General features: G+C 42.3%; 1 protein-coding gene across 3 annotated transcripts in view; it reads right to left on the reverse strand.

Annotated features, from left to right (window-relative positions):
- The window catches only part of akt1 (v-akt murine thymoma viral oncogene homolog 1), a 110,848-nt gene extending 89,564 nt beyond the window's left edge, over positions 1 to 21,284 (reverse strand). Inside the window, exons 1-2 of one of the 3 annotated variants that reach the window (XM_048538326.2) lie at positions 21,178 to 21,284; positions 20,265 to 20,382 (exon numbers count right to left, since the gene is read on the reverse strand). In XM_048538326.2, coding sequence (XP_048394283.1) covers positions 20,265 to 20,310 — 46 coding nt within the window. In that variant the 5' untranslated portion in view covers positions 20,311 to 20,382; positions 21,178 to 21,284. Of the gene's footprint in view, positions 1 to 20,264; positions 20,383 to 20,510; positions 20,569 to 20,784; positions 21,084 to 21,177 lie in introns of those variants that run through there. The other 2 variants (XM_048538325.2, XM_048538327.2) reach the window with 2 other exon arrangements.
- Between the last annotated feature and the right edge of the window lie 4,439 nt (positions 21,285 to 25,723).

Below are 25,723 nucleotides of genomic sequence, written 5' to 3' on the forward strand. Positions count from 1 at the left end.
CATTTATACCTCACAATACATGAGTCTTCCGACAACACACATGCCACTGGACACAACTTCACAGAACTGTCTGACTTGTAGAACACTAAAGAGACAGTGAAATTTCAAAGTTCGATAGCAAATGAAGTTTTTTCTATATTGTTTCTGACCAGCTTCTATTCTAGACAGCTTTTCATAGTTTTGCTCAAGACCCAAGGTTAGCTTGTGATCATGAATCCTTCAGAGAGGAGTTATGTTTTACTCCGCTTATGTTTTAAGCCAGTCCATAACAAACACAGTCAATCTTCTATCCAAACTTCAATTAATCGCAAAGTCTGTAACCAATTGATATCAATGCTCTGTATACTCTTTATCATCATGCACTCCACTAGTATTGGCATAAACGTCAACATTCCAGTGTTCAAATTCTCCCAGTTTTGTCAGTGACGTTCTGCTGCTATATATCACACAGTACACTCTCTGCCATACCAAGCCTAATTTTTTGTTCCCTATTCCCACAATCCATTCATTGAGCCAAGCAATCCAACCTCAATGGAATCTTCTCCCAACATTATTTTGCCTCATTGCTGCTCTTCAATCATTTCTTCAGCTCATGTTCTCCAAATTCCTGCAAAGCATCCACCTCTCTGTCTCTTAAAATACTGATTTTTTTTCCCCTCAAGGGAGGTGCTACATTAACAGATAAAATTACAAAGGTTGAAGAATTAAATGCAGATTTCCTGTGAATGATGCATACCGTTGAGGCATAACATGCTGATATTGGTTAAGGAGTCACAAAACAGGGTCTAAGCAAGTTTCTTGTGGGCAGTGACATTACCCCTAAAATGAAAAGAAATATCAGTGCATGTCTTGGCAAGTGAACTCGCTGTGTGATGCAATAGGCACCATACACTGTGGAATCAATACCAGCTGCCAATTGCACAAAGCAAGGCTACATGATATTATTTTGTATCAATTCTACTTAGCTCAAGAGTATACTAATTTACTTATGTCTCATTTTTTGGAACTAAATCCACTTCTAACATCAAATAATTTGACCTTAAAAAATTCTATGGAAACCCTCTTTGAGGGGCAGGTCTCCAGTGAAATTAATAAAAAAAGCAAATAATTTGGCAGTTGAACTCTTCACCACTTCAACATGTGATGTCTCATTAAAACATTCGAGGATATAAAGGCTGCATACTTACAATATGGAAACTGTTCATCACATTCACTGTTAATCCAGTGTCAGAGAAACTCAATCACAAATAATTTTTCATTAGCATTTCAGATTAGCATCAGCATTTCCCCCTCCCACTCCCTGGATGACATGTCCATCCTAGGCCTCCTCCAGTGTCACAATGACACCACCCGGAAACTGGAGGAGCAGTATCTCATATTATACCTTGGGAGCCGACAACTCAATGGTCTCAATGTGAACTTTACGAGTTTCAATCTCCTCATCCCATGACCAACCCTCCCTCTCATCCCCATCTCCTTGATCTGACACAACCCGTCCGCCCCTCCCACCTCACCTGACCAATCCCCACCACTGCCGACCTGCACTCACCTATCACCATCCCTTACAATACTTAACAAAATCCCAACTTTTTCTAAAAAAAATTAATTCATGGGATGTGGCTATTTCTGGAACAGCCAACATTTATTGCCCACCCCCAAGAGTGCTCAATTGGGCAGTAGTCAGCTATCTTCTTCAAGCTCTGCAGTTCTGGGGAGTAGGGACACGCAAATGTTAAGGAAGTGAGTTCCAGGATTTTGACCCTGTGACAGTGAAGGAATGGCAATATGGTTCAAAGTCAGGATGGAGCATGGCTTGAAAATAAACTTTCTTCGGTGTGCTCCACAGACCTGGTACCCTAGTCCTTCTAGATGGTACAGTTTATCAAGGAGGTCATGCGAGTTATTGCAATGCATCTTGTGGGTGGTATATATACTTCTGACAGTGTGTGTGGTGGTTGAGGTGTTAAATTGGGTGTCAATCAGAATGTTTCATCCTGAATGGTGTGAAGGCTTGAATGTTGTTTGAACTTTGTTCATCCAGGCAAGTAGAGATTAAGCCAACAGACTCTTTCTGGTAGAGAGAGAGATAATGGGAACTGCAGATGCTGGAGAATTCCAAGATAATAAAATGTGAGGCTGGATGAACACAGCAGGCCAAGCAGCATCTCAGGAGTACAAAAGCTGACGTTTCGGGCCTAGAACCTTCATCAGAGAGACACTTTCTGGTGTATTGTAGATTGGGGACAGGCTTTGGGGATTAGGAGGCAAGTTACTCAAATTCCTAGCCTTTCACCTACTTTGCTTTCACTGTATTTATATGGCTAGTTCACTTCAGTTTGTGGTCAATGGAAATCCTAGGATATTGATGGAGTGATAGCAACACCATGGAATTTCAGACTCTCAGGATACAAGGTGGGCCCTTTGGAGCTGGGATGAGATTTTTTTTACCCAGAGACTGGTGAACCTGGGAGATTCTTTTCCACAGAAAGTGATTGAGGCCAAAACATTTAATATTTTCAGGAAGGAATGAGATTTAGTGCTAAAAAGATCAAAAGCTATGGAGAGAAAGCAGGAACAGGGCGTTGAGTGAGATGATCGGCAATGACTATACTATATTGGAACAGGCTCAAAAGGTGCGAATGGCCTATTCTTGCTTCAATTTTCTATGTTTCTACGATGGTTTCTTTCTTGTAGGGAAAGTCATTGCTTGGCATTTGTGTGGCGTATATGTTTCTTGCCACTTGTCAGCCCTGGACAGTTTTAAGGTTCGGGTTGATTGTTTTTGGCCATGCACTGCTTCAGCATTTGAGAAGTCACGAGTGGCACAGAACACCGTTAACTGATAATTGCACATCGCACTTATGGCCTTATAATACAGAGAAGTTAACTGTTAAAGGAGCCCTCTCCAAGAAGTTTAGCCCGGCGAAAGTCATTGATGTGAAGTGATTAACAGCCAACAACCACGAGTGTCCTCCTTTGTACAAACCAGAGCGCCTTTACTAATTCCTATCCACTCCAGTATTGCTAGCTCGCTTCAATGCCACACATGGTAAAATGCAGCCTTGATTTCAAAGGCAGTTACTCACACCACACATCTGGGTGTCAGATCTTTTCCCCACATTTGGAGCAAGACTGCAGTGAAACCAGAAACCAAACTGAGCATCTGTGAACAAGTTATTCAGTTGCAAGTACCACTTGATAAACATCGTCAAGGGCACTTTCCAAGTGGAGTGAATCAAGTTGGTGGAAGACTGGCATCTGTGATGCTGGGGACCTCAGAAGGTGGCTGAGACAGATCAGCCATTCAGAATTTTGGGCTCAAGATGGATGAGGACACTTCAGCCTTGTCTTCTTCACTTATTTGCTGTGATCTCCCATTGTGTGTGGGGATATTTGTTGAGACTGTTAGTGAATTGTCCACCACTATTCATAACTGGATATAGCAGGACTGTAGAGTTTAAACCCAAACTATTACTTGTGGAATTGTTGACCTCTGTTTATTGCATGTTGCTTAGCACTCAAGTAGTCTTGTTTACACCTGATTTTTAGGTAAACTCTGTTTTTCCAGGCTTGCCCTCCTGCATTAAATCAGGTTTGATTTCTTGGATAGGTAGAGGATATGCCAGGCCAGGAGGTTACAGCTGAATACATTTCTGTTGCTGACAGCCCTCAATACCTCATGGATACCCAAAGTGGAGTTGTTAGATTTGTTCAAATCTGTCATTTAGCACAGTTATAGTGCCACAAACATGATGGAGAATATATCAACATGAAGACAAGACTTCAGCTCCTCAATGGCTGTGCAGTGATCACTCCTACCAATTCTGTCACAGACAGATGCATCTGTGACAGGTAGACTGGTCAGGATGAAGTTAAAAAGTTTTCCCTCTTATTGGTTCTTGTACCATCTTCTGCAGACCCAGACGAGCAGACGTATACTTTACAAACTCTACCAGCTCAATCAGTAGTGGTCCTACTGAGCCATTCTTGGAGTTCCTGGCCCAAAGTACATACTTTGCTCTTATAATCTCAGTGTTTTCTCTCAGTCATATTCAAATAGAGCAGCACTGATTTATCAACTAAGGTGGAGGTGGGGGAAATCAACATGTTTGATCTGATGCCATGAGACTTCATGGAGCCCAATATCAATGTTGAGCATTTTCAAGACAACTGCTATCTGATTGGAAACCACAATACTGACACATCTGGTAATGGTGGTGTTTGGGAACACTGTCTGAAAGGTATGATTCCTTGAGCATGACTATGTCAGGCTTTTGCTTGACAAGTTGGTGGGATAGCTCTCCAATCTTTGATACATGCCTCGAGATCCTACTAAGGAATACTCTGCAGGCCCAAAGGAGGTGGGTTAACTGTTCTCATTTCCAGCGCTAGGTTATCCAGGTTGTGCATCTGTCATTCCCTTCTTTAGATTGTGCAACAGTTCTAAACCAACACTGTGGCTTGCCAGTCCATTTCAGAGGGCACTTGCTTGTTGCGGATCTGGAGTCACCTATAGGCTACACCAAGTAAGTACAACAGATTTCCATCCTTGATGGCAATTCATCAACCTGACGGATCTTTATGACAATTGATAATGGCCACCGAATGACCATCAGACTAGTTTTTAATTCCAGACCTTTTATTTAAAAAGAAGTTGAGTTCAAATTTCATTATCTACTTTGTGAGATTCAGATTCATTTCCCAGAATATTAGTCTTAGCTTCTGGATTAAGGGGATCAATGATTACAAGGTAAAGGCAGGAGAGTGTGGTTGGGAAACACATCAGTCTTGATCAAATAGCAGAGCAGACTCTACAGGCTAAACGGCTATGTTTTATGGTTTTATGGGTTATTAATCCAGTGACACCAATACTAAACTACAGCCTCTCCTTAAAAAAAAAAGGTAATTCAAACTGAAAGGAAAAGTATTAAGAAGATAAAGAAAGTGCAAAAAAAAGGAATGGGAATGCTAAACAATGATGGAGATAGAGAAAGCAATAAATAATGTTAACTGGGATATACATATTTTAAATCCAAAAAAAATCCTTGACAGATTTTCTGTCAAATCAGTAATGTCTGATCATCCACATCCATCATACCTCAATATCGAGTCTAGCTATCTTAGGGAACACTTCTTTTTCTGGTTTGTGAAATTTTTAGCTAGTTCTGTGGCATTTACAGATGCAGGAACAATATAGAGTGCATTGCAAAGGTGAGGCACATTACTAGAGTACCTCATCTACCTCTTATACATGTAGATTTCAATCCCTGTCTGCTAACTAATAATGTGGTACATGTGTATTTCAGTGCTATTGTGATGCTACTTATATAAAACAGTGCATCCTAAAGACTGACAAATTATACTAAAATAGCATATTTCTCTGTTTGTTTGCAACAAGCAAAATACTGACAGTACCTCACTTGCACACATTTGCAAAACTCCCAAATGTCCAATATTAGATGTGAATCTGCGATTGAACAACATTTGCGACATTATTGAGAGTGTGCAAAGAATTATGTTGATAACCAATTTTGGATCGTTATTTGGACTCACAATATGGCACATGTGCATGTACTGGAAGCTTGATATATTAATACACAGGGCCCTGTTCTTTGCAGACATAAAAACCATGTACACGTTCCTGTTACAATGTAACAAAAATATTGAAAGCCATTCTCCAATTTAATCTTCAAGGCAATGTCTTGTCTAATTAACGTAAACCTGCCTTGGTCAAAACTTCCACAAAACCTAGCAGTTAACTGTCAGTCATCATCTAACTGGTGCAGTCTCCACAGTAAAGCTTCTTGCAATCAGAATCCACCCACCACCCAATCAGCACTCACTTCTCACAATATATATTGTTTTCCCTTCACTTTGCAATTTCTTGCAAATTGTCCCAATGAATGCAAATTGAAATTTCACTCAGTTGGCTGTACAAGTGGTTTGAAATTCAGGCAGCATGGGTTCAATTTCTCCTCCAGCTGACAGGAGCATGAAGAACCAGCCTTCTTAATCTCTCCCCTTACCTGAGGCATGGCAACCATTAGGCTGAATTGATTTACTGTCACATGTACCTAAATACAGTGAAAAGCTTTGTGTACGAGCAGTACAAGCAGATCACAGTATGCAAAGACATACAGATCATAGGGTGAAAAAAAAAAACAGACAGAGGCATACAAGTTACATTGCACAGGGCATGTGCTAGGCAAGATCAACATTAACAAGGTCAGCATTATTTGAAATTAGACAGTCCATTCATTAGTCTAATAGTGATGGGGATAAAACTGTTGCTGAACTTGTTGGCACGTATGTCCAAGCTTCTGTATCTTTTGCCTGATGGAAGGAGGTTGCAGGAGAGCATTGCCAGGCTGTGATGGGTCTTTGATGGTATTGGCAGCCTTCACACAACAATGGGCTGTATAAATGGAGTCCATGGATGGAAGGTTGGCTACCATGATCATCTGAGTTATGCACACCACCTTCCACAGTTTCTTACGGTCCTGGGCAAAGCAAGTGCCATACCAGACCATTATGTACCTGACAATATGCTTTCAATGCTACATCGGTGAGGGACCTTGTGGTTGTGTCAAATTTCCTGAACCACCTGAGGAAGAGGAGGCTTTGATGTGCCTTTTTGACTGTCGCATCTACATGGAAAGACTTGGACAGGTTGTTGGTTATCATCACTCCTAGGAACTTGACACTCTCCACCCTTTCAACATCAGTTCCATTGATGTAGAAAGGGGTATGTTCTCCTCCTTTCTTTCTGAAGTCAATAATCAGTTCTTCAGTTTTGCTGATGTTGAGAGAGAAATTGTTCTCATTGCACCCCTCACCAAGCCCTCTATCTCCTTTCTCTATTTTGACTTGTCATTGTTTGATATCTGTCCTATTGCGGAGGTGTTGTCAGCAAACTTGTAGATGGCCTTCATTTGGAATTTAGTAACACAGTCATTGGTGCACAAGGAGTACAGTAAGCACATCCTTGGGATGGCGGGGGCAGTGCTGAGTGTTATCATGGAGGAGGTGCAGTGTTCTGCCTTCAATGATTGCGGTCTGTGGGTCAGGAGCTGAGACCTAGGTCTCGGAGTGTTGAGATCAGTTTGGAGGGGATAATGGTGCTGAAGGTGGAGCTGCATTCAATAAGCAAGAGTCTGGCCTAGGTGGTCTTGTTGTCCAGGTGTTTCAGGGATGAGTGCAGGGCTAGGGAAATGACGTTCACTGTGGACTCATTACATCAGTAAGCAAATTGTAGAGGATCAAGAATAAAAGCATAGTTGCTGAAAAGCTCAGCAGATCTGGCAGCATCTGTGGAGGAGAAAACAGAGTTAACATTCCGGTGACCTTGCCTCAGAACTTAGAGGATCAAGGCAGGCTGGGAGACTGGAGTTGATGTGGGCCATGACCAGCCTCTCAAAGCACTTCATGATTACTGAGGTCAGAGCCACTGGGCGGTAGTCATTAAGGCATGTGCTTTCTTAGGTACGGGGTTGATGGTGGTCTTCTTGAAGCAGGTGAGGATGTCAGGTCTTAGGAGAGAGAGGTTGAAGATGTTGGTGAATACCTCCACCAGTTGGTCAGCACAGGATCTGAGTGCTTGGTCAGAAACTCTATCTGGGCCGTCGCTTTCCTTGGGTTGATTCCCAGGAAGACCGTTCTGACATCTGCAGCAGTGGCAGTGGGTACGTGTGCATCCGGGGCTGTTGGGGCAAGTGACACCGCGCCACTGGCATTCTGCTCAAACTAAACATAGAAAACATTGACTGCATCAGAGAGGGATGTGCCTTGGTCCACTATCTTACTCTGCTTCATTTTGTATCTCGTAATGTTACTTAGGCCTTGCCACAGGCAGCAGAGGTCTGTATGGTCAGTTTGAGCCTGTAACTTGGTCAGATACTGCCTCTAGGCATGTGTGATGGCTTAGCAGAAGTCATATCTGGATTTTCTGTATGGGTCTGGGTTGTCCAACTTGATTGCTGCATGTCTAGTCTTCAGTAGGAAGTGGACTTCCTGGTTCATCCAAGGTTTCTGGTTGGGGAACACTCTATTGACCTCTTTGGTACACAGTGCTCCACGTATTTGCTAATGAGGTCCATGACAGTTGCGGCATGCTCATCAAGGTTTTCCACTGAGTACCTGAATATGGTCCAGTCCACCAATTCCAAGCAGTCCCAGAGACGGTCTTCCGCTCCTTTGGACCAGTATTGTATTTCTTTTCATGAAGGATCCTCCCGTTTCAGCTTCTGCTTGTAAGCTGCGAGTCAGAACTCAATGCTGTAATCTGATTTTCTGAAGTGTGGACGGGGGATTGAGCGGTACACGTCTTTGATGGTTGTGTAGCAGTGGTCCAGGATGTTCAGTCCTCTGGTGGGGCAGGACATGTGTTGATGGTACTTTGGCAGTGCCCTCCTGAGGTTGGCTTGGTTGAAGTCGCTGGCCACGATAAATAAGGCCTCGAGGAATTCCATCTCTAGAGAGTGATTTTGCAAATTTCACCTCGGGTATTCTACACATCCACATGGGATGGTATGTAGGTTAAATCACCGCTAGTCATCTCTCTCTACTGAGAGAGCAGCCCTATGATCTGGCAAGATTATGGTGACTTTACCTTCATTAGTTATGTGACGCCCTCCTCACACCACAATATTCACTGGATCCATTTGCAATGATGAACATATGTGTACCAATATTGTCATGTTCATATCATGGTTTTAACAGAGAAAAATACCTCCAGCACCTTACAAAGTAAAAAGTGCAAATATTAGTACTAAACTGAAGAACTGGCTGTTTGAAGAGTGAGCCAAAACATGATGAAGGGTTTGAATAGGTGTTAAATAAAGGAGGAGGAGAGATCAAGCAAATGAATTCTAGTTGAGCCAATAGAGTTAAAAGCATGTGACAATGGGAACTGCAGATGCTGGAGAATCCAAGATAATAAAATGTGAGGCTGGATGAACACAGCAGGCCCAGCAGCATCTCAGGAGCACAAAAGCTGACATTTCGGGCCTAGACCCTTCATCAGAGAGGGGGATGGGGAGAGCGAACTGGAATAAATAGGGAGAGATGGGAGGCGGACCGAAGATGGAGAGAAAAGAAGATAGGTGGAGAGGAGAGTATAGGTGGGGAGGTAGGGAGGGGATAGGTCAGTCCAGGGAAGACGGACAGGTCAAGGAGGTGGGATGTGGTCAGTAGGTAGGAAATGGAGGTGCAGCTTGGGGTGGGAGGAAGGGATGGGTGAGAGGAAGAACAGGTTAGGGAGGCAGAGACAGGTTGGACTGGTTTTGGGATGCAGTGGGGGGAGGGGACGAACTGGGCTGGTTTTGGGATGCGGTGGGGGAAGGGGAGATTTTGAAGCTGGTGAAGTCCACATTGATACCATTGGACTGCAGGGTTCCCAAGCGGAATATGAGTTGCTGTTCCTGCAACCTTCGGATGGCATCATTGCGGCACTGCAGGAGGCCCATGATGGACATGTCATCTAAAGAATGGGAGGGGGAGTGGAAATGGTTTGCGACTGGGAGGTGCAGTTGTTTGTTGCGAACCGAGCGGAGGTGTTCTGCAAAGCGGTCCCCAAGCCTCCGTTTGGTTTCCCCAATGTAGAGGATGCCACACCAGGTACAGTAGATGCAGTACAGCACATTGGCAGATGTGCAGGTGAACCTCTGCTTAATATGGAAAGTCATCTTGGGGCCTGGGATAGGGGTGAGGGAGGAGGTGTGGGGACAAGTGTAGCATTTCCTGCGGTTGCAGGGGAAGGTGCCGGGTGTGGAGGTGTTGGAGGGCAGTGTGGAGCGAACAAGGGAGTCACGGAGAGAGTGGTCTCTCTGGAAAGCAGACAAGGGTGGGGATGGAAAAATGTCTTGGGTGGTGGGGTCGGATTGCAGATGGCAGAAGTGTCGGAGGATGATGCGTTGTATCCGGAGGTTGGTGGGGTGGTGTGAGAGAACGAGGGGGATCCTCTTTGGGCGGTTGTGGCGGGGGCGGGGTGTGAGGGATGTGTTGCGGGAAATGCAGGAGACGCGGTCAAGGGGGTTCTCGACCACTGTGGGGGGAAAGTTGCGGTCCTCGAAGAACTTGGGCATCTGGGATGCGCGGGAGTGGAATGCCTCATCGTGGGAGCAGATGCGGCGGAGGCGGAGGAATTGGGAATAGGGGATGGAATTTCTACAGGAGGGTGGGTGGGAGGAGGTGTGTTCTAAGTAGCTGTGAGAGTTGGTGGGTTTGAAATGGACATCAGTTCCAAGCTGGTTGCCTGAACTGGAGTCTTCCCTGGACTGACCTATCCCCTCCCTACCTCCCCACCTATACTCTCCTCTCCACCTATCTTCTTTTCTCTCCATCTTTGGTCCGCCTCCCCTCTCCCTATTTATTCCAGAACCCTCACCCCATCCCCCTCTCTGATGAAGGGTCTAGGCCCAAAACTTCAGCTTTTGTGCTCCTGAGATGCTGCTGGGCCTGCTGTGTTCATCCAGCCTCACATCTCAGAGTTAAAAGCATGACCATCTTGGGCATCTCCCATCAGGTCCAAAAATGCAAAATGTCTAGAATGGGTTTGCTAGATGACCACACAGTCCTATTGGACAGCCAAGGTAAGAGTTTTGAATACAAGAAAAAATAATCTTAAATTACAGAGGCAGTGGGGCCCAGGAACCAAAAGAGAATTGTCAACAAAAACAAGGGTGTTTGCAAAGTGTGACTTGGTGGAGGCTGAAATCAGGAAGTACTTTAGATCGCCCGAAATTTAGCAGAGAGGAGGCTGTGACATTAACAAGAAGAGCATTGGAATAGCTTATTTTGCAAAGAGCAAACGCACTGACAAGAAGCGTTTTAAAGCCAACAAAATAAGGACTGAGATAGTTGCAAAGATAGAAAAGACAGTAAACAATCTTCACATTGGAAAGGATATGCAGTTGACTACTCAACTCAGAGTCTGCTTGAGCCTGTTATATTACCCAGGGAAGTCAGTGAAATTGATTGCAATGGTGCTGAGGTTGTGATGATGATTGACAACGAGGGCTTCAGTCTTTCCAATATTTTACAGAAATAAATAACACGGGCGAGGGATCAAAATGGAAGTGAAGGAACGTTTGAACAATTTGAAGTATCTTCTTAAATGGAAAGCTAAAGGCTGAACAGTTGCTTTTTGAAAAATAGCTGTAAATGGCCTTGAGAACAAGTTTTCCAAAGGAACAGATAATGAAGGAATTAGAATAAGACAGTGGATGTGGTGGTGAGGTACACGGAAGTGGACAGAGATGAGTCTGGTTTTTTTGACTGAAATCAGGCGAGAGGCAGCAGGAAATGGCAAAATCAACAGTGTGGCTGTGAAGAATGAAGGACAGTTTAATCAACTGACAGGATTGACAACTGTAGGATTCACATGGTGTAAAAAATCATTCAGAAGAGAAAAGACTTGAATTTACATAGCACCCATTATAACTTCCTCATGCCCCAGTGCACTTAACAGCTGTAATGTTAAGGATTAGAACTATTAAACGTAATAATTGTTATCACATTAGAGCAAAATTGCAACTCCTACTTATTTAATTCAATTTCTGTTCTAAGCTCCTCAAGCAGAATCAGTATCAGCCCTACTTTTCAGGTTACGGTCTAAAATTCTACACTTATGTTGCATGAAAAATCACATTAAGTCAAAAAAGTTTAAGTATAAGGTAAACCATCCACAAGTATTGCTTTAATTATTTTCAAGCACTGTGTCAGATCTGTTGGAATGGGCACCTCTGTTAAATTTTATCCTACACCCTCAGCTCAGAGATTTGGCACCATCATATGCAGATATGCAAACTGATAACACAGTGAGAAGGCAAGCAGGAACTTACGAATGCAAAGGATAATACTGTACCTCCTTGAGTGTTGAGATATCGAGATTGAGGAAGAAATGGAGAAACGATTGAGAAGAGGGAATGAGAATGAAATCAGGTACAGGAAGAAATAAGAAGATAAAGAAGAAATAAGAAGATAAAAAAGAAAAGAGAAGGAACAAAATAAATACAGAAAGGAAAAGTTTAAAACAAGTTCAAAATAGTTTTAAAAACTGAAGGAATGGGCAACAGTTTTATTATCAAAGCAAGCAAATCCAATCCAATAACAATTTTGTGGTTAAATGTTAACATTTGAGATTTGCAAATTGTCCACTATAATTCAGGCATGATGAAATTATGTTCTGGCAGCACACAAAGTTTATAAAAGTTAAACTTCACAAAAAGAAGAATAAGATATCTGCCAAGGTATTCTTTTAAATGAAAATCTAGTAACACCTGCGGGTTACTGAATGAGCTGCCAACCACACACTATTAAAATTCTTTGAATACTTGTCAATGAATGTTCTGAAAATATGCAGTTTTCCTATGGTTCCTCAGCTTTGAGCTCTTTAGGTTTGCTCTGATATTAATATTTAAAAGAGGAGTCGTAACATGTTTCTCAGTACTATCCCAGCACTTCTCTCCAGGTTGATAATTTGTAAAGTACATTATAAACATCCATGTGGGAAAATTCAACAATTCTGTATGCAAAAGGCCACCTTAGTTTTTAAGTTACATATTCTTCCATGTTTGTTCAACAACACCTAAACACTTTCCATTTCAACACAGCTTTGTTCACAAAGTCTAAAGTATTGCAGATGCTGCAATTTGGAAGCAAAGAGAGAAAACGGCAGAAACTCTCAAGTCAGGCAGCCTCTGTCAAGAAAGAAAAGCCTTTTTTATACACAGGCCCTTTCGCAAGAACTGAATATATTACAAACGGAAACATTATTAAACAGGAACCAAATGATGAGAAAGGTCGGAGGGGAGATACAAGGAAGGCAAAAATACAAGTACAAGAAATTGAATACCAGAGCAGTTTTCAGCTGAAAGCAGAAGAGAAAAAAAACGTCAGAGTAGCAGTCATATTTCTACCAGCCTTCTAGGCCCAATATTAACATCTTCAGGTTTTTAAAAATATTTCTTTTAAATTTATTACGGTAACTGGTGAAAGATAAAAACAAAGTGTGACGTTATGCACTTTGGTAGGAAGATTAGTGAAGTGGACTATTTTCTAAACAGGGAGATGCTTTGGAAATCTGGAGCACAAACGGGCTTAGGAGTCCTAATTCAGGCTTCTCTTAGCTAAAGGTTAACATGCAGATTCAGTTCACAGTTAAGAAGGCAAATGCAATGTTAGCATTCATTTGGAGAGGGCTAGAATACATAAGCAGGGGTGTACTGCTGAGGCTGTATAAGGCTCTGGTCAGACTGCATTTGGAATATTGTAAGTGGTTTGGGCCCCATATCTAAGGAAGGATGTACTGAAATTGGAGGGGGTCCAGAGGAGGAAGAGAAGAATGATCCCAGGAATGAATGGCTTGTCATCTGAGGAACAGTTGAGGACTCTACGTCCATCTCAGTACAGATTATAAGGGTGAAGGGGAATCGGATTGAAACAGTACTGAGAAGCCTGTACAGAATGGCATGGAGAAGATGTTTCCACTAGTAGGAGAGACTAGGGCCCAAAGCCACAGGCTCAGAGTGAAGGGAAAACCCTTTAGAACTGAGATGAGAAGGAACTTCTTCAGCCAGAAGGTAATTAATCTGTGGAACTCATTCCCACAGAAGGCTGTGGAGGCTAAGTTATTGGGTGTATTTAAAACAGAGATAGATAGGTTCTTGATTAGTAAGGAGATCTCAAGAGTTAGAGGGAAAAGACAAGAGAATGGGATTGAGAAACATATCAGCCATGATTGCAAGGCGGAGCAGACATGCTGGGCTGAATGTCCGAACTATGCTCAATATTTTATGGTGCCGAGAACTGCTGATGCTGGAGTCAGAACCAACACACCATAAAGTTGGAGGAACACAGCAGGTCAGGCAGCATCAGAGCAGGAAAATTGATGTTTTAGGTCTGAAGAAGGGTCCTGACCCAAAACATCAACATTCCTACTCCTCTGATGCTGTCTGACCTGCTGTGTTCCTTCAGTTCCACCCTGTGTTGACCCAAGATGGTGTCAATTTATGGTGTAATGGTCTCAAAACTTCAATCTTTGTTCTTGGTGTCTTGTTGCTGCTTGAATAATGAGGTATAAGATAGTAGCTGCTTTAAATGTGATTCTTCTCATATGACAGGACCAACTTCATATAATTAAAAAGATGTATAAATATTGGATGCCAGCACTGAAGGCTTGAATACTCAGCAGAACTTGGAAACAGTTAATTAATTATCAAAGCAATCAAACTAATTCTTGGTAAAAGCACATACACAGTTCAAAATAATTGTTTTGAGATAAATCAATATTTCTGAATACTTAAGTGTCCACATGAGTAGAATGAGCTTTACATTTCAGTGATAGCTCCTACCCTGTCACAAAACTACACAAGGAAATATTTATGAGGACTGCAGAAATAAAACATGGTTATTATTGGTGTCATTTCAGTCTCATATAATAGCTTCTCCTCCTGTCTCTACTGCTGCTACTCCAGCCACACAAAGATCCATTTTTGTCCCAGTTCCATGTGACAATAGCGAGCTCTGTCCTATCACTACCTCTTTCCACCTCTTGTGACGTCAGAATGTATTGTTGACATCCAATCCTCAATTAGCATAAATTTAAACCAATAAAATATTGGAAAACCCAAGTCATTGCCTTCAGTCCCTACTACAAATATGATTTCCCAACTAATGATTCAATTCACCTACTGCTCACTCATTCAAGCTGAACAACACTGTTCACAACCTCAGCATCCCACACGATCTAAGCTGTGCTTCTGACCCTCTGTTATGGAAAAGGTAACAATAATAACCGAGTCTCAGCCTATTCCTCAGCCTCATGCTCTTACCCTCAGACAGAAGTATGGAAAGGATCACCCACTTGCCTCCCATTCTTCCACCTAATATAAAAACTTGACCATATCCATGGTTCTACCGGCTGTATCTTTTTTCACACCAAGTTCTGTATTTCCATCACGCATGTTCTTGCTGACCTACAATCCCTCTATTTTAAAATCCTTTTCCAATCCCTATATGACAATGCACGTCCATATTTCTGAAAACTCATCCAACTCTACAACTTTTGAGCTCTTTGCATGTTTCCAATTCTTGCCTCTTGTGAATTGCCTATTTTATTCACAACATATTTGCAGCTAGTCATTCAGACATCTAGACTCTAATCTCTGAAATTCTGGTTCACGGATCACTGGCACCACCAGTGGGTAAACTTGAAGCTAGACTTTGGGGGCACTCTATACCTGAAACAAGCTGGCACCATTAGTTATGCAGTTTGCAAGAACAAGGAAGTCCAACGGACTTTAAACTAAGTAATGGGCAAGGATAAAATGTAGAAAGGTGTTGTACAAAGAGTAGAAACAAGCTGGGAGGAGAAAAATAGTAGTATGGAAAATGTGGGTCAGAGAGTAACATGAAGGGACAGAGAGAAAGAAAACTTTGAAATACATCAACAATTAATACAAGATATTACAAGTCTAGGCTCGAAATGTCAAGCTTCCCTGCTCCTATGATGCTGCTAGGCCTGCTGTGTTTATACAGCTCTACACCTTGTTATCTTAGAGAGATAAAACTAATGGCTCAATATCAAAATGCGTGTAACATGCTGAAAACGAACAACTTCATAGCATACACTGAAGGAAATAAATATGATCTGATAGTTATGACAGAGGCTTGGTTGCAAGATGGGAACGATTGGTCCTGGTAATTGAGGAACTTGTGGCATTCAAAAGGAAAAGGATGCTGGACAAAGGTGGAAGGGTAGCATTGTTAGGAAAGGAAAGCTTTTGCACAATACTTGGGGATGAATTGGTTCAGTAAGTCAGGATGTGGTATAAACTGATGAACGAGACAGCAATAATCATGAGTCACTTTAGACCACTGGAAAAATCAGACTGGCAGTAATAGTCTGAATGAAGAATTCATGGAATACTTTTGAAGGCTTTTTTTTTAAGAGCGGCATATTCTGGGACTGACCAGGACAATGGTCCCACTAAGCTGCACTGCCAAGCCGCTGCTGGAAGGTCCCGGGCATGCTGAATGACATGCTGATGTATTGACTTTCATATTCATAGAAACATAGGAACATAGAAAATAGGTGTAGGATTTGGTCATTTGGCCCTTTGAACCTGCACCACCATTCAATATGATCATATTTGATCATGCAATTTCAGATCCCCTTCCTACTTTCTCTCCATACCCTTTATCCCCTTAACTGCATGGTCACATCCAACTCTGACTTGAATATATCTAATGAACTAGACCGAACAGCTTCCTGTTGGAGAAAATTGCACAGGTTCACAGCTCTCTGAGTAAAGAAATTCTTCCTCATCTTACTCATGAATGGCTTACCCCTTATTCTTAGACTGTGACCCCTAGTCCTGGAGTTCCCAACATCGGGAACATTCTTCTTGCATCTAGCCTGTACAGTCCCATCAGGATTTTATATGAGATTCTCCCCTTGTTCTTCTAAACTGTAGCAAGTACAAGCCCGGTCAATCCGGTCTTTCTTCATATGTTAGTCCTGCCATCCCATGAATCGGCCTGGTGTACCTTCGCTGGACTACCTCAATAACAAGAATGTCCTTCCTCAGACCGGGAGACTAAAACTGCACACAGTACTCATGGTTGGCCTCACTTGGGCCCTGTATAACTACAGCAGGGCATCCCTACTCCTGTACTCAATTCCTATGCAGAAGTTCCTGTTGCGTCTGGGCCTCAGAGGTTTGTGCAGCTGAGAAAAAAGGGGGAATGTAGGATCGAGAGCAGGTTGTATTAGATTTGACATTATGAGATGTGGCAGGATTAATTAATGACTTCAGAGTAATGACCTAGGTATCAAAGACCAGCTACATTCCCTTTTGATTTTTCTGCCACTTTGCAGATCACTGAAGTCTGTGCAGAGCAACAGCTTCTGAACATCAATGTGTCCACACATTGACTGACACGTGTGTATGCTCTGCATGTGCAACTTAGAGGGAACACTGGCAACCATAATATGATTTTTTTTAAACTGAATATAAAATTCAGAGAAGATTTGATTAAATCTAATATTTAAAGTAAGGTCAACTATGTGGGCATGAAAGCTGAGCTAGCTTCTGATGCTGAGGAATAAAACAAGCAGTGGCATATGTTTAAGGGGGTATTTCACAATATTCAAAATAAGTATATTACTACTAATAAGAAAAGAATTCTAAAGGAAGGATCACCCAATCTTAAGAAGTTAGGAAAGTACGAAACTTAAGGAAAAGGAAGGAATTGTACAAAGATGAGTCATTAGTCAGAATACAGGATGGCAGAGAATGACTAAAAAGTTAACCAAAACAAGAAAAGACAAAAAGCGTGACAGGAAGTTAGCTAGGAATGTAAAAATAGATGGTAGTTTCTGTGTGTAATGATCACTGGTCTGCTGCAGTCAAAATGAGGAGTGATAACGAGTTGGAAAGATATGTTATAAAGAAGACATAAGGAGGTTGTAGGTAGATAAGCATTGTGAGTGGGCAAAAATCTGGCAGATGGAATATAACATGAGGAAAATTTGAAATTGTTTACTTTGACAGGAAAAATGAAAAAGCAGAGTATTACTTAAATGGATAATGACTGTGGAATTCTAAGGTGCAGTGGAATTTACTATGTGTATAATTCACGGAAAAGTAGCATTCAGCTACAGCATGTAGTTAAGGTAGGTAATGAAATACTAATCTTCATTATGAGAGGTATTAAACATAAAGTGATGTTAAGCTTCAATTATACATAGCAATAATAAGTCCACATTGTGAACATTTTGTGCAGTTTAAATCTTATTTAATAAAGGATGTAAATGAATTGGGGGTACTTCAGAGGAGGTTTACTAGAGTGAGACATGGAATCAGTGGCTTATTTTATGTGGATGGATTAGGCAGGCTGGGTTTGTTTACACTGGAGGTTTGCGGAGTGAGGAGGGACTTGATTGAAGCGTCCAGGATCCTGAATGGTCTTGGCAAAGTCATGTGCAAAGGCTGTTTCCTCTTATGCATATGTTCAAAATTAGGGGATTTCCCCTATTGGACGGAAACGGGAAGACTATTTTCCTATGAAATGATCATGCAATTTTAGAGCTTTCTAGCTCAGAAGGCAACAAAGGTAGGGTCACAATGTATTTTTAAGGCAGACGGAGATAGATTCTTGCTAGACAAGGGAATCAAAGGTTATTGAAAGTAGGTTGGAATGTAACATTTAAAATACAAAGACATCAGCTGTTACCTTACTGAATAGCAGTGCAGGTTTGTGCAGCCAGGTAGTCTACTTCTGCTTCTTTTCATATGCCTGCAAATTGCTTCACCTCTCCTCCAAATGTCCTTTAAGTCCTCCCTTAAAATCTATCTCTTCGCAAAGTAACTGATCAAACCTCCTAAACTCTTTTTACCAGTTTCGGTGGCAAGTTTCTTCTGATCATGCTCCAATGAAGTAATTTGGAACATTTTATTCAACACAGGTGATATATAAGTCACTCAGAGATAGTAAGAACTGACGATGCTGGAGTCAGAGATAGCACAATGTGAAGCTGGAGGAACACAGCAGGCCAGACAGCATCAGAGGAGCAGGAAAGCTGATGTTTCGGGTCGGGACCGTTCTTGTCTCTGATGCTGCCTGGCCTGCAGTGTTCCTCCAGGTGATATTTAAGTGCAAGTTGTTATCGTACTGTGAGATTCTTATTTCTGAATTACGTTTTATGTCTTCAGAGCACAATCAGAAAAGTTTTCTTTTAGAATGTTAAATGTTGTGAAAACCACTTCATTATACACAACAATATTTATAAAAATTAACAAACCTGGAAAATGAAGGCTATGAAATGTTAAACTCACATTTTTATGGACAATTTACTCTCTGAAAATTGTCAGAATAAAATCATCGCATAAAGTCCAATCGTTCAACTATTTTATGTAATTATAGATGTCAGAAATTCTTTTTTAACCTACCAGTTAAATGAACCCATTTATACTAAAATCTCAAAGGTTAATATTTTGATTGAAATTAATTTCAAGAAATGTATCAAATAAACCATTACATTAAATGGGACACACTCAACATTACTTATCCTAGATAAAATGTTTTTATGCCCACTATCACTACAATTTTGATTAAATATGAAGTTTGTATTTCTATTTTTTTCCCAAATATTACTACACAAACATCTACTATCTAATATTGAGTAATAGTTTTCATCAGTTTATGCTTCAACTGGTTATATTGTATAGCAGTTGCCACAAATTAAGCAGCACTGTATAAAAGTAAAAAGTAATATGCCATTCTAACAAAGTGACATATATATCTAAAAACATTTCCTCAAAATACATATACACATCTTGGTAATATTATGATGTGTATATCAGATATCCTATCTTGTAATGTATAAATGTGCTTGAATCTTTTCATACACTGTGCGGCATTTGTTATAAGGACATACCTCCCATGAAATTAATTGCGATGACAGCATTTCACAATGCAATACTCTCCTCCAAGTGATATAATAAAAGTAATCAGTTGCATATCAATAATATTTTATTACAAGTACTCTTGACAAAGTAAACATAGAACTTTTTCAATGCGCGATTAAAGAGTCTATATGTCAGTTTTTGAACTCAATGGAGTCAGTTTTTCCACCGTAAAAATGTGGTGAAATTGCTGGAGTGGCAAATGACATGTCTTCATCATTCAAAAGGCATTCATTCATGTCAGGAAGTGGAGAGTAAACCACATCCATCATTGCACAAAAGCTCAATTCCAGTATTTGTACTTATGTTAGAACCTCCTATTCAGACTGCACTCAAGGTCTATACCATAACTGGGGACTTAGATAGTATTGGCATGTGAAAATTATTGCAAGATAGTGTTTTGTACAATAAAATTATTTATTAATATTGACAGTAGTATTATTGTGTTAAATACTGTAAATGCAGCAAGGAGGTTTTAATTCACAATTCAACATTTTAAGTGCCTATATTTGTTACCATTTTCACCAAACATAATCAATAATACAATTCAAAAAATGCACCTTATGGACAGTGCTTCTGACATTACAGAAGAAAACCCTTAACCGATACCATAAGATCAAATAGGGTTACTGTAGCAAATTATATCAAATCAAGATGCTCTCTTGCAAACTTTGATAGGAATACAGTTGTTTACCAACTCTGCTTGTTAAAACTAGACAATAGTAAAATGTCTGTTTAAACACGTGGAAAGAAGAGTGTTGTGTACTTCCACTGGAATCAATTACAAAATCTTACCTCTTTTGTGAAGCCACCCCTCTTTCACGATTGTACCTTCAGTCATAGTGATACAAAAGATTTAAAAGTAAGTTGACTCGAAGGTTCCTGATTGAAACCCTTTATTCTTCACAGCAACCTGTGTTAAAGGGAGAAAAAAGCAAGGGTAAGTAGCAGGTAATTATATCAGTTAGCAAGCTTGCGTGGGTTAGGACAAGGTGGGCGTTCACGTACAAGTCAGTGATTTCCAGGCCATTATGAACTTACGGTCCAGACTCTGAACTGATTTTAATGAATGGCAGAGAACGTAACGCGCTTGGCGGAGCATCGGCAGCTAGCATCCTGTTCCCCGGGCACAGCCGCAGGACAAGCGGCTTCCCCGGCTCCTGAGGCGGCTGGCCGGGAGGGAAGCCCAGGGCAGGGGGCAGACCAGTCTAACATCTCCGGACAGGCAAATGGGAACAGGCCTAAAGCTGAGGCAGGCCTGTAGGCGCTGGGACCGTCCTCAGTGAAAGGTTTACCCTGAGGCTTGCTTTCCTACCTGCAGCTAGTCGGGTCCGGCTCCCGACCTCTTTGTATTGCCCCTATGTTTAGCTCCGGATCATAACTAAGGTTCGCAAGGCGCTGAACTGCAGTAAACGGTGTGATAGCTTCTTCCTTGTGCGAGAATGGGTGACGTTAGGCTGGCTTAGTCTCCCCAGCACGTCAGTACGGGGGCTACACAACGCCCAGGCGAGCTCTACATCCTTAACAAGCAGTAAATACAATAATCGGTAGGTTCCGCAACAAATTCAACGACTCCGGCAATTAACAGCAGTGAAGAAAGTAACGACTGAGACTCACTACTAGCATTAAAGTAACTATCATAACTGACAGCAGACAATTCACAGAAACTGATGAGATAAGAACTGCTTGGGCTCAAAAATTAACTAACCTGCTACTATTGCACGTGACACTGAGCAGATCAACGACTCGGACAGCCATTTTTCAGACTAACCCCTCGACCAGCAGAGAACAGTCAATAACAGGGGCAAACTATTGTGGTGGATAGTCAACAAAATCATTGTTTCCATTGGCAGGTGGGATTAGATTGAAGATTTTTTTTAAGTAAAAGGACTGTGTTGTGGAAATTTTGTCAAATTTCATGGAGGGTTTCTCCCAGAGAGGTCTGTCAATCCCAAACTTACTCACTGACCAGGTACCATGCCCATGACAGCCAGTGCTAGCCAATTCACAGTAAGCAGAAGCATTGGTCCCAGGACTACTGGCACCGGCTCATTGTGCATCCTATCTAGAGCTGGCAGTCCAGTGCTGCCCTGTGTAATCAATGATATTTGCCCCGGATGATGCAGGTAATGGAAAATTGCTACCTCACTTTGTAGACCAGGGGACCTGGAAGCTTTAGTCGATAGCATGCTGCTGAGGAGGGCCGTCCTCCAACCCCAGCCTGGTAGAGGTGATCTTGGAACCAGACCCTACCTGCCTATAAGGTTGCCACCTGGATCAGTGGACTCCAGAGTTTGGAGAAACACCTAACAATGCAGAAGGAGAGACTGGAATTGCACACAGTATTCCAAAAGTGGCCTAACCAATGTGCTGTACAGTTGCAACATAACCTCCCACTCCTATACTCAATGCACTGACCAATAAAGACAAGCATACCAAATGCCTTCTTCATCATCCTGCCCACCTGTGATGAATGTATTTTAAAAGAATTATGAAATTGCTCTCCAAGGCTTGCTGTTCAGCAACAGTCCTCAGGATCTTGCCATTAAGTGTATAAGTCCTCCGCAGATTTGCCTTTCCAAAATGCAGCAACTCACATTTATCTAAATTAAACTCCATTTGTCACTCCTAAGCCCATTGGCCCATCTGATCAAGATCCAGTCGTACGCTGAGGTAACTTTTCTCGCTGTCTTCTATACAAAGCAATCTCTATTCCTGTGCTACTCCTACATTACATCACTGTGAATGACTTTGCAACACATTAGAAATTTTACTCCTTGTTCACAATGCATTGTCTCCTTTCTATCCTGCAGATATAAACAGCAATAGCATGGTCTCCATAGTCAACATTCCTCACATCTCTGAGCAAAGTAGCATGTTGCCTCAGAGGATATACCAGCAAGGCAGCCTCATGTACCTATCCACTAGTTCAGGTACTGCCCCCTCAGTGAATGCTTCAACTAGATGTGGGAGTATCTGCTGATGAGCATGTCACTCCTAGGTCTGTGCAGCTGACTGAGAAATGCCCCAGGTCATTGGCATTGGAGAACAGGCACCTGCCCACACTACCCAGGGGAGGAGCCCATTGATGTTGGCAACAAGGGAGTTAATGCTGAGACAAACACAGGAGCAACAGGTACGTTTGTCAGGAACACCGGGCAACATGAAAGAAAGGTTGCAGGATTCCAGAAATGCTACAGGTACCTTGCAGCCTTAGGTCTATGATTGTCTGGCTGTTTCCAAGAACACTTCAGAGAATGCCAGGGGTGCCAACTGTCTCAATGGACTCTGACTCATCCCTTCCTCACCAGCACACAGGGCAGTGCTGGTAGACACCCAGCCAGAGGAGGAATCGTATATATTCCCCCAAGACATCTCTCAGGATACTGCAGAGTTGACTAGGCTTTCAACCCCCTTCCCTGCTTTTCACCTTTAGCCCTCTGGAAGGTCAAGCTGCGGAGATGACTCTGGGCAAGAGACACGCAGCGCATCTGGACCCTATAGGCACAAATGCATCCGGTATCACCCAACCAAAACTCCCAGTCCATTTAACTCCATAATGGGGCAAGCTGCCTCCATCAATGTTGAGGCACCTAGAATTTCACTGAGACAGACTGGGAGGAAAGGAAGAAAATGAGCTTCTGCGGGCACTTAGTTAGCAATGGGTGACACTTTATTGTAAATATATTCTTAAAATTATGGAGGATGGTGGTGGAAGGTTCCTTTTCAAACTGGAGGCCTGTGACCAGCAGTGTGCCACAAGGATCGGTGCTGTCATTTATATAAATGATTTGGATGTGAACATAGGAGGTGCAGTTAGTAATTTTGGAAATGACACCAAAATTGAAGGTGTAGTGGAAACCAAAGAAGGTTACCTTGGAGCACGATAAGACCTTGGTCAGATGGGCATATGGGCTGAGGAGTTGCTGATGGAGTTTAATTTAGGTAAATGTGAGGTGCTGCATTTTGGAAAGGCAAACCAAGGCAGGACTTATACACTTAATAGTAACGTCCTAGGAATTGCTGCCAAACAAAGAGACCTTGGAGTGCAGGTTCATAATTGCTTGAAAGTGGAGTCCCTGGCAGGATAGTAAAGAAAGCATGTGGTATGCTTGCCTTTACTGGTCAGTGCAGTGAGTATAGGAGTCCGGAGGTCATGCCGTGGCTGTACAGGACATTGGTTCGGCCATTTTTGGACTATTATGTGCAATTCTGGTCTCCCTGCTATAGGAGGGATGTTGTGAAACTTGAACAGATTCAGAAAAGATTTACAAGGATGTTGCTGGGTATGGAATGTTTGAGCTATAAGGAGAGCCTGAATAAGCTAGAGCTATTTTCCCTGGATCGTCAAAGGCTGGGGCAGGACCTTATAGAAGTTTATAAAATCATGAGGGGCATAGATAAGATAAATGGCCAAGCTCTTTTTCTCAGGGCAGGAGAGTCCAAAACTAGAGGGCATAGGTTTAAGGTGAGAGGGAAAAGATTTAAAAGGGACATAAGAGTTAACCTGTTGATATAGAGGAGGGTGCATGTATGGAATAAACTGCACAGACCCATTCCCCTGTAAACCCACCTAATCTACACATCCCTGAACATGAAGGGCAATTTACCATGGCCAATTCACCTAGCTTGCACATCTTTTGGACTGTGGGCAGAAACCGGAGCATCCCCACACAGACAGAAGGAGAATGTGCAAACTCCACACAGACAGTCACCTGGGGGTGGAATCAAACCCTGGTCCCTAGCACTGTGAGGCAGCAGTGCTAACCACTGTGCCACCCCAGTGGTCTGTGAGCGAATGTCTATCTGTCACAACTTTGACACTGAAGGTACAGAGCCTAACCATCTGTAGTGCTACACAATGTCCTTTTGTCCAAGGTGTTAAGCTTCATGTACAGGCTCTGGGAATTTGAAATGTGATTGCTGCTCTGGCAATGATTTACCAGATATTGCCGGGGATGAAGGGCTTAAGTTATAAGGAGAGGCTGGATAGCCTGGGACCTTTTTTAGTGGAGCGTAGGAGGTTGAGTGGTGACCTTATAAAGATTTATAAAATCATGATGTGTATAGATAAGGTGAATGGCAGGTGTCTTTTCCCAAGGGTAAAGGCTTTCAAGAGTAGACAACATATTTTTAAGGTGAGAAGAAAAAGATTTTAAAAAGATGTGAGGGGGTTTTTTTTGATACAAAGAGTGGTTTGTGCGTGGAATGAACTTCCAGAAGAAGTGGCAGATGTGGGTACAGTTACAATGTTTAAAAAGTATTTAGATAAGAAGCATTTGGAGGGCTCTAGGCCAAGTGCAGGCAGGTGGGAGTAGTTTAGGTTGGGATTACAGTCAACATCTACTGGTTGGACTGAAGGGTCTGTTTCCGTGCTGAGTGACTCTATGGCTCTATAACTGTGAATGTTTTCACTTTGCAAAGCATTGTTTGTGCATCACAGCCAATAATGGAATTGATTTGTATTGTTGCCTGTTGCAGTCAAGAGTACTTGGGACCAGGATTTAATGCCTTTGGTTCACATAGTACGTAATGCTCGCAGATATGTTTCAGCAAAAGGGTAAGGGTATCTGTGAAGTATTGTTGCCCTTCAAAGTGCATCTTATTGAAGAAACTTATTGAAGACCCTTCCCTCACACTTACCCTGTCTCTGGGTGTGGTGGCAGCCATTTTCAGCACTTGATGCTTCCAGTACAGTGGAATGAAACAGTGGTTATTCCTCAACCAGTGAAAGTCAACTCAGCCTCTCACTCTAGATGAGTCTGCAAATTACATGTTCCCTTCTTGTAGCCCTTTTCGTAAATCCCCATAGTCTTCAAACATCCCCAAGTATCCTCCCACTCTGTCTGAATTTTCATTGCCCCACTTGACACAGTCCCTGCTCCCCATCCCCAGGCATATCAAGTAAACATGCCAGACCTAGTCCTCCACTGTCACCCGTAGAAATTAGGGTGTTGCTGACTGTTGATGACATGACTCTAGTAATACCCCCTTACCTCCAACATATCATCCTCCTCATTATATAATGAGTTGCCATCCCCTTGCACAATTGTAATCCCCTCTGAACCCCAGCATGCTGCCTCTAATCCACAAAATTAAGTTTCCAGCGACCTTCCCACGCTCAAGCCCCTGATAAACCCCCCAGGGACTTTTAGTGAACAGACCCCAGGGCTGACTACAGCTCACCCCCTTGAGTCACTTAGAAGGCCAGAACAATGAGTGACCAGGCCCACTGACTGGTAGTTGGATAGCTC

The sequence above is a fragment of the Stegostoma tigrinum genome, chromosome 10 (genome assembly GCF_030684315.1).
Source record: "Stegostoma tigrinum isolate sSteTig4 chromosome 10, sSteTig4.hap1, whole genome shotgun sequence".
NCBI classification, from domain to species: Eukaryota; Metazoa; Chordata; class Chondrichthyes; order Orectolobiformes; family Stegostomatidae; genus Stegostoma; species Stegostoma tigrinum.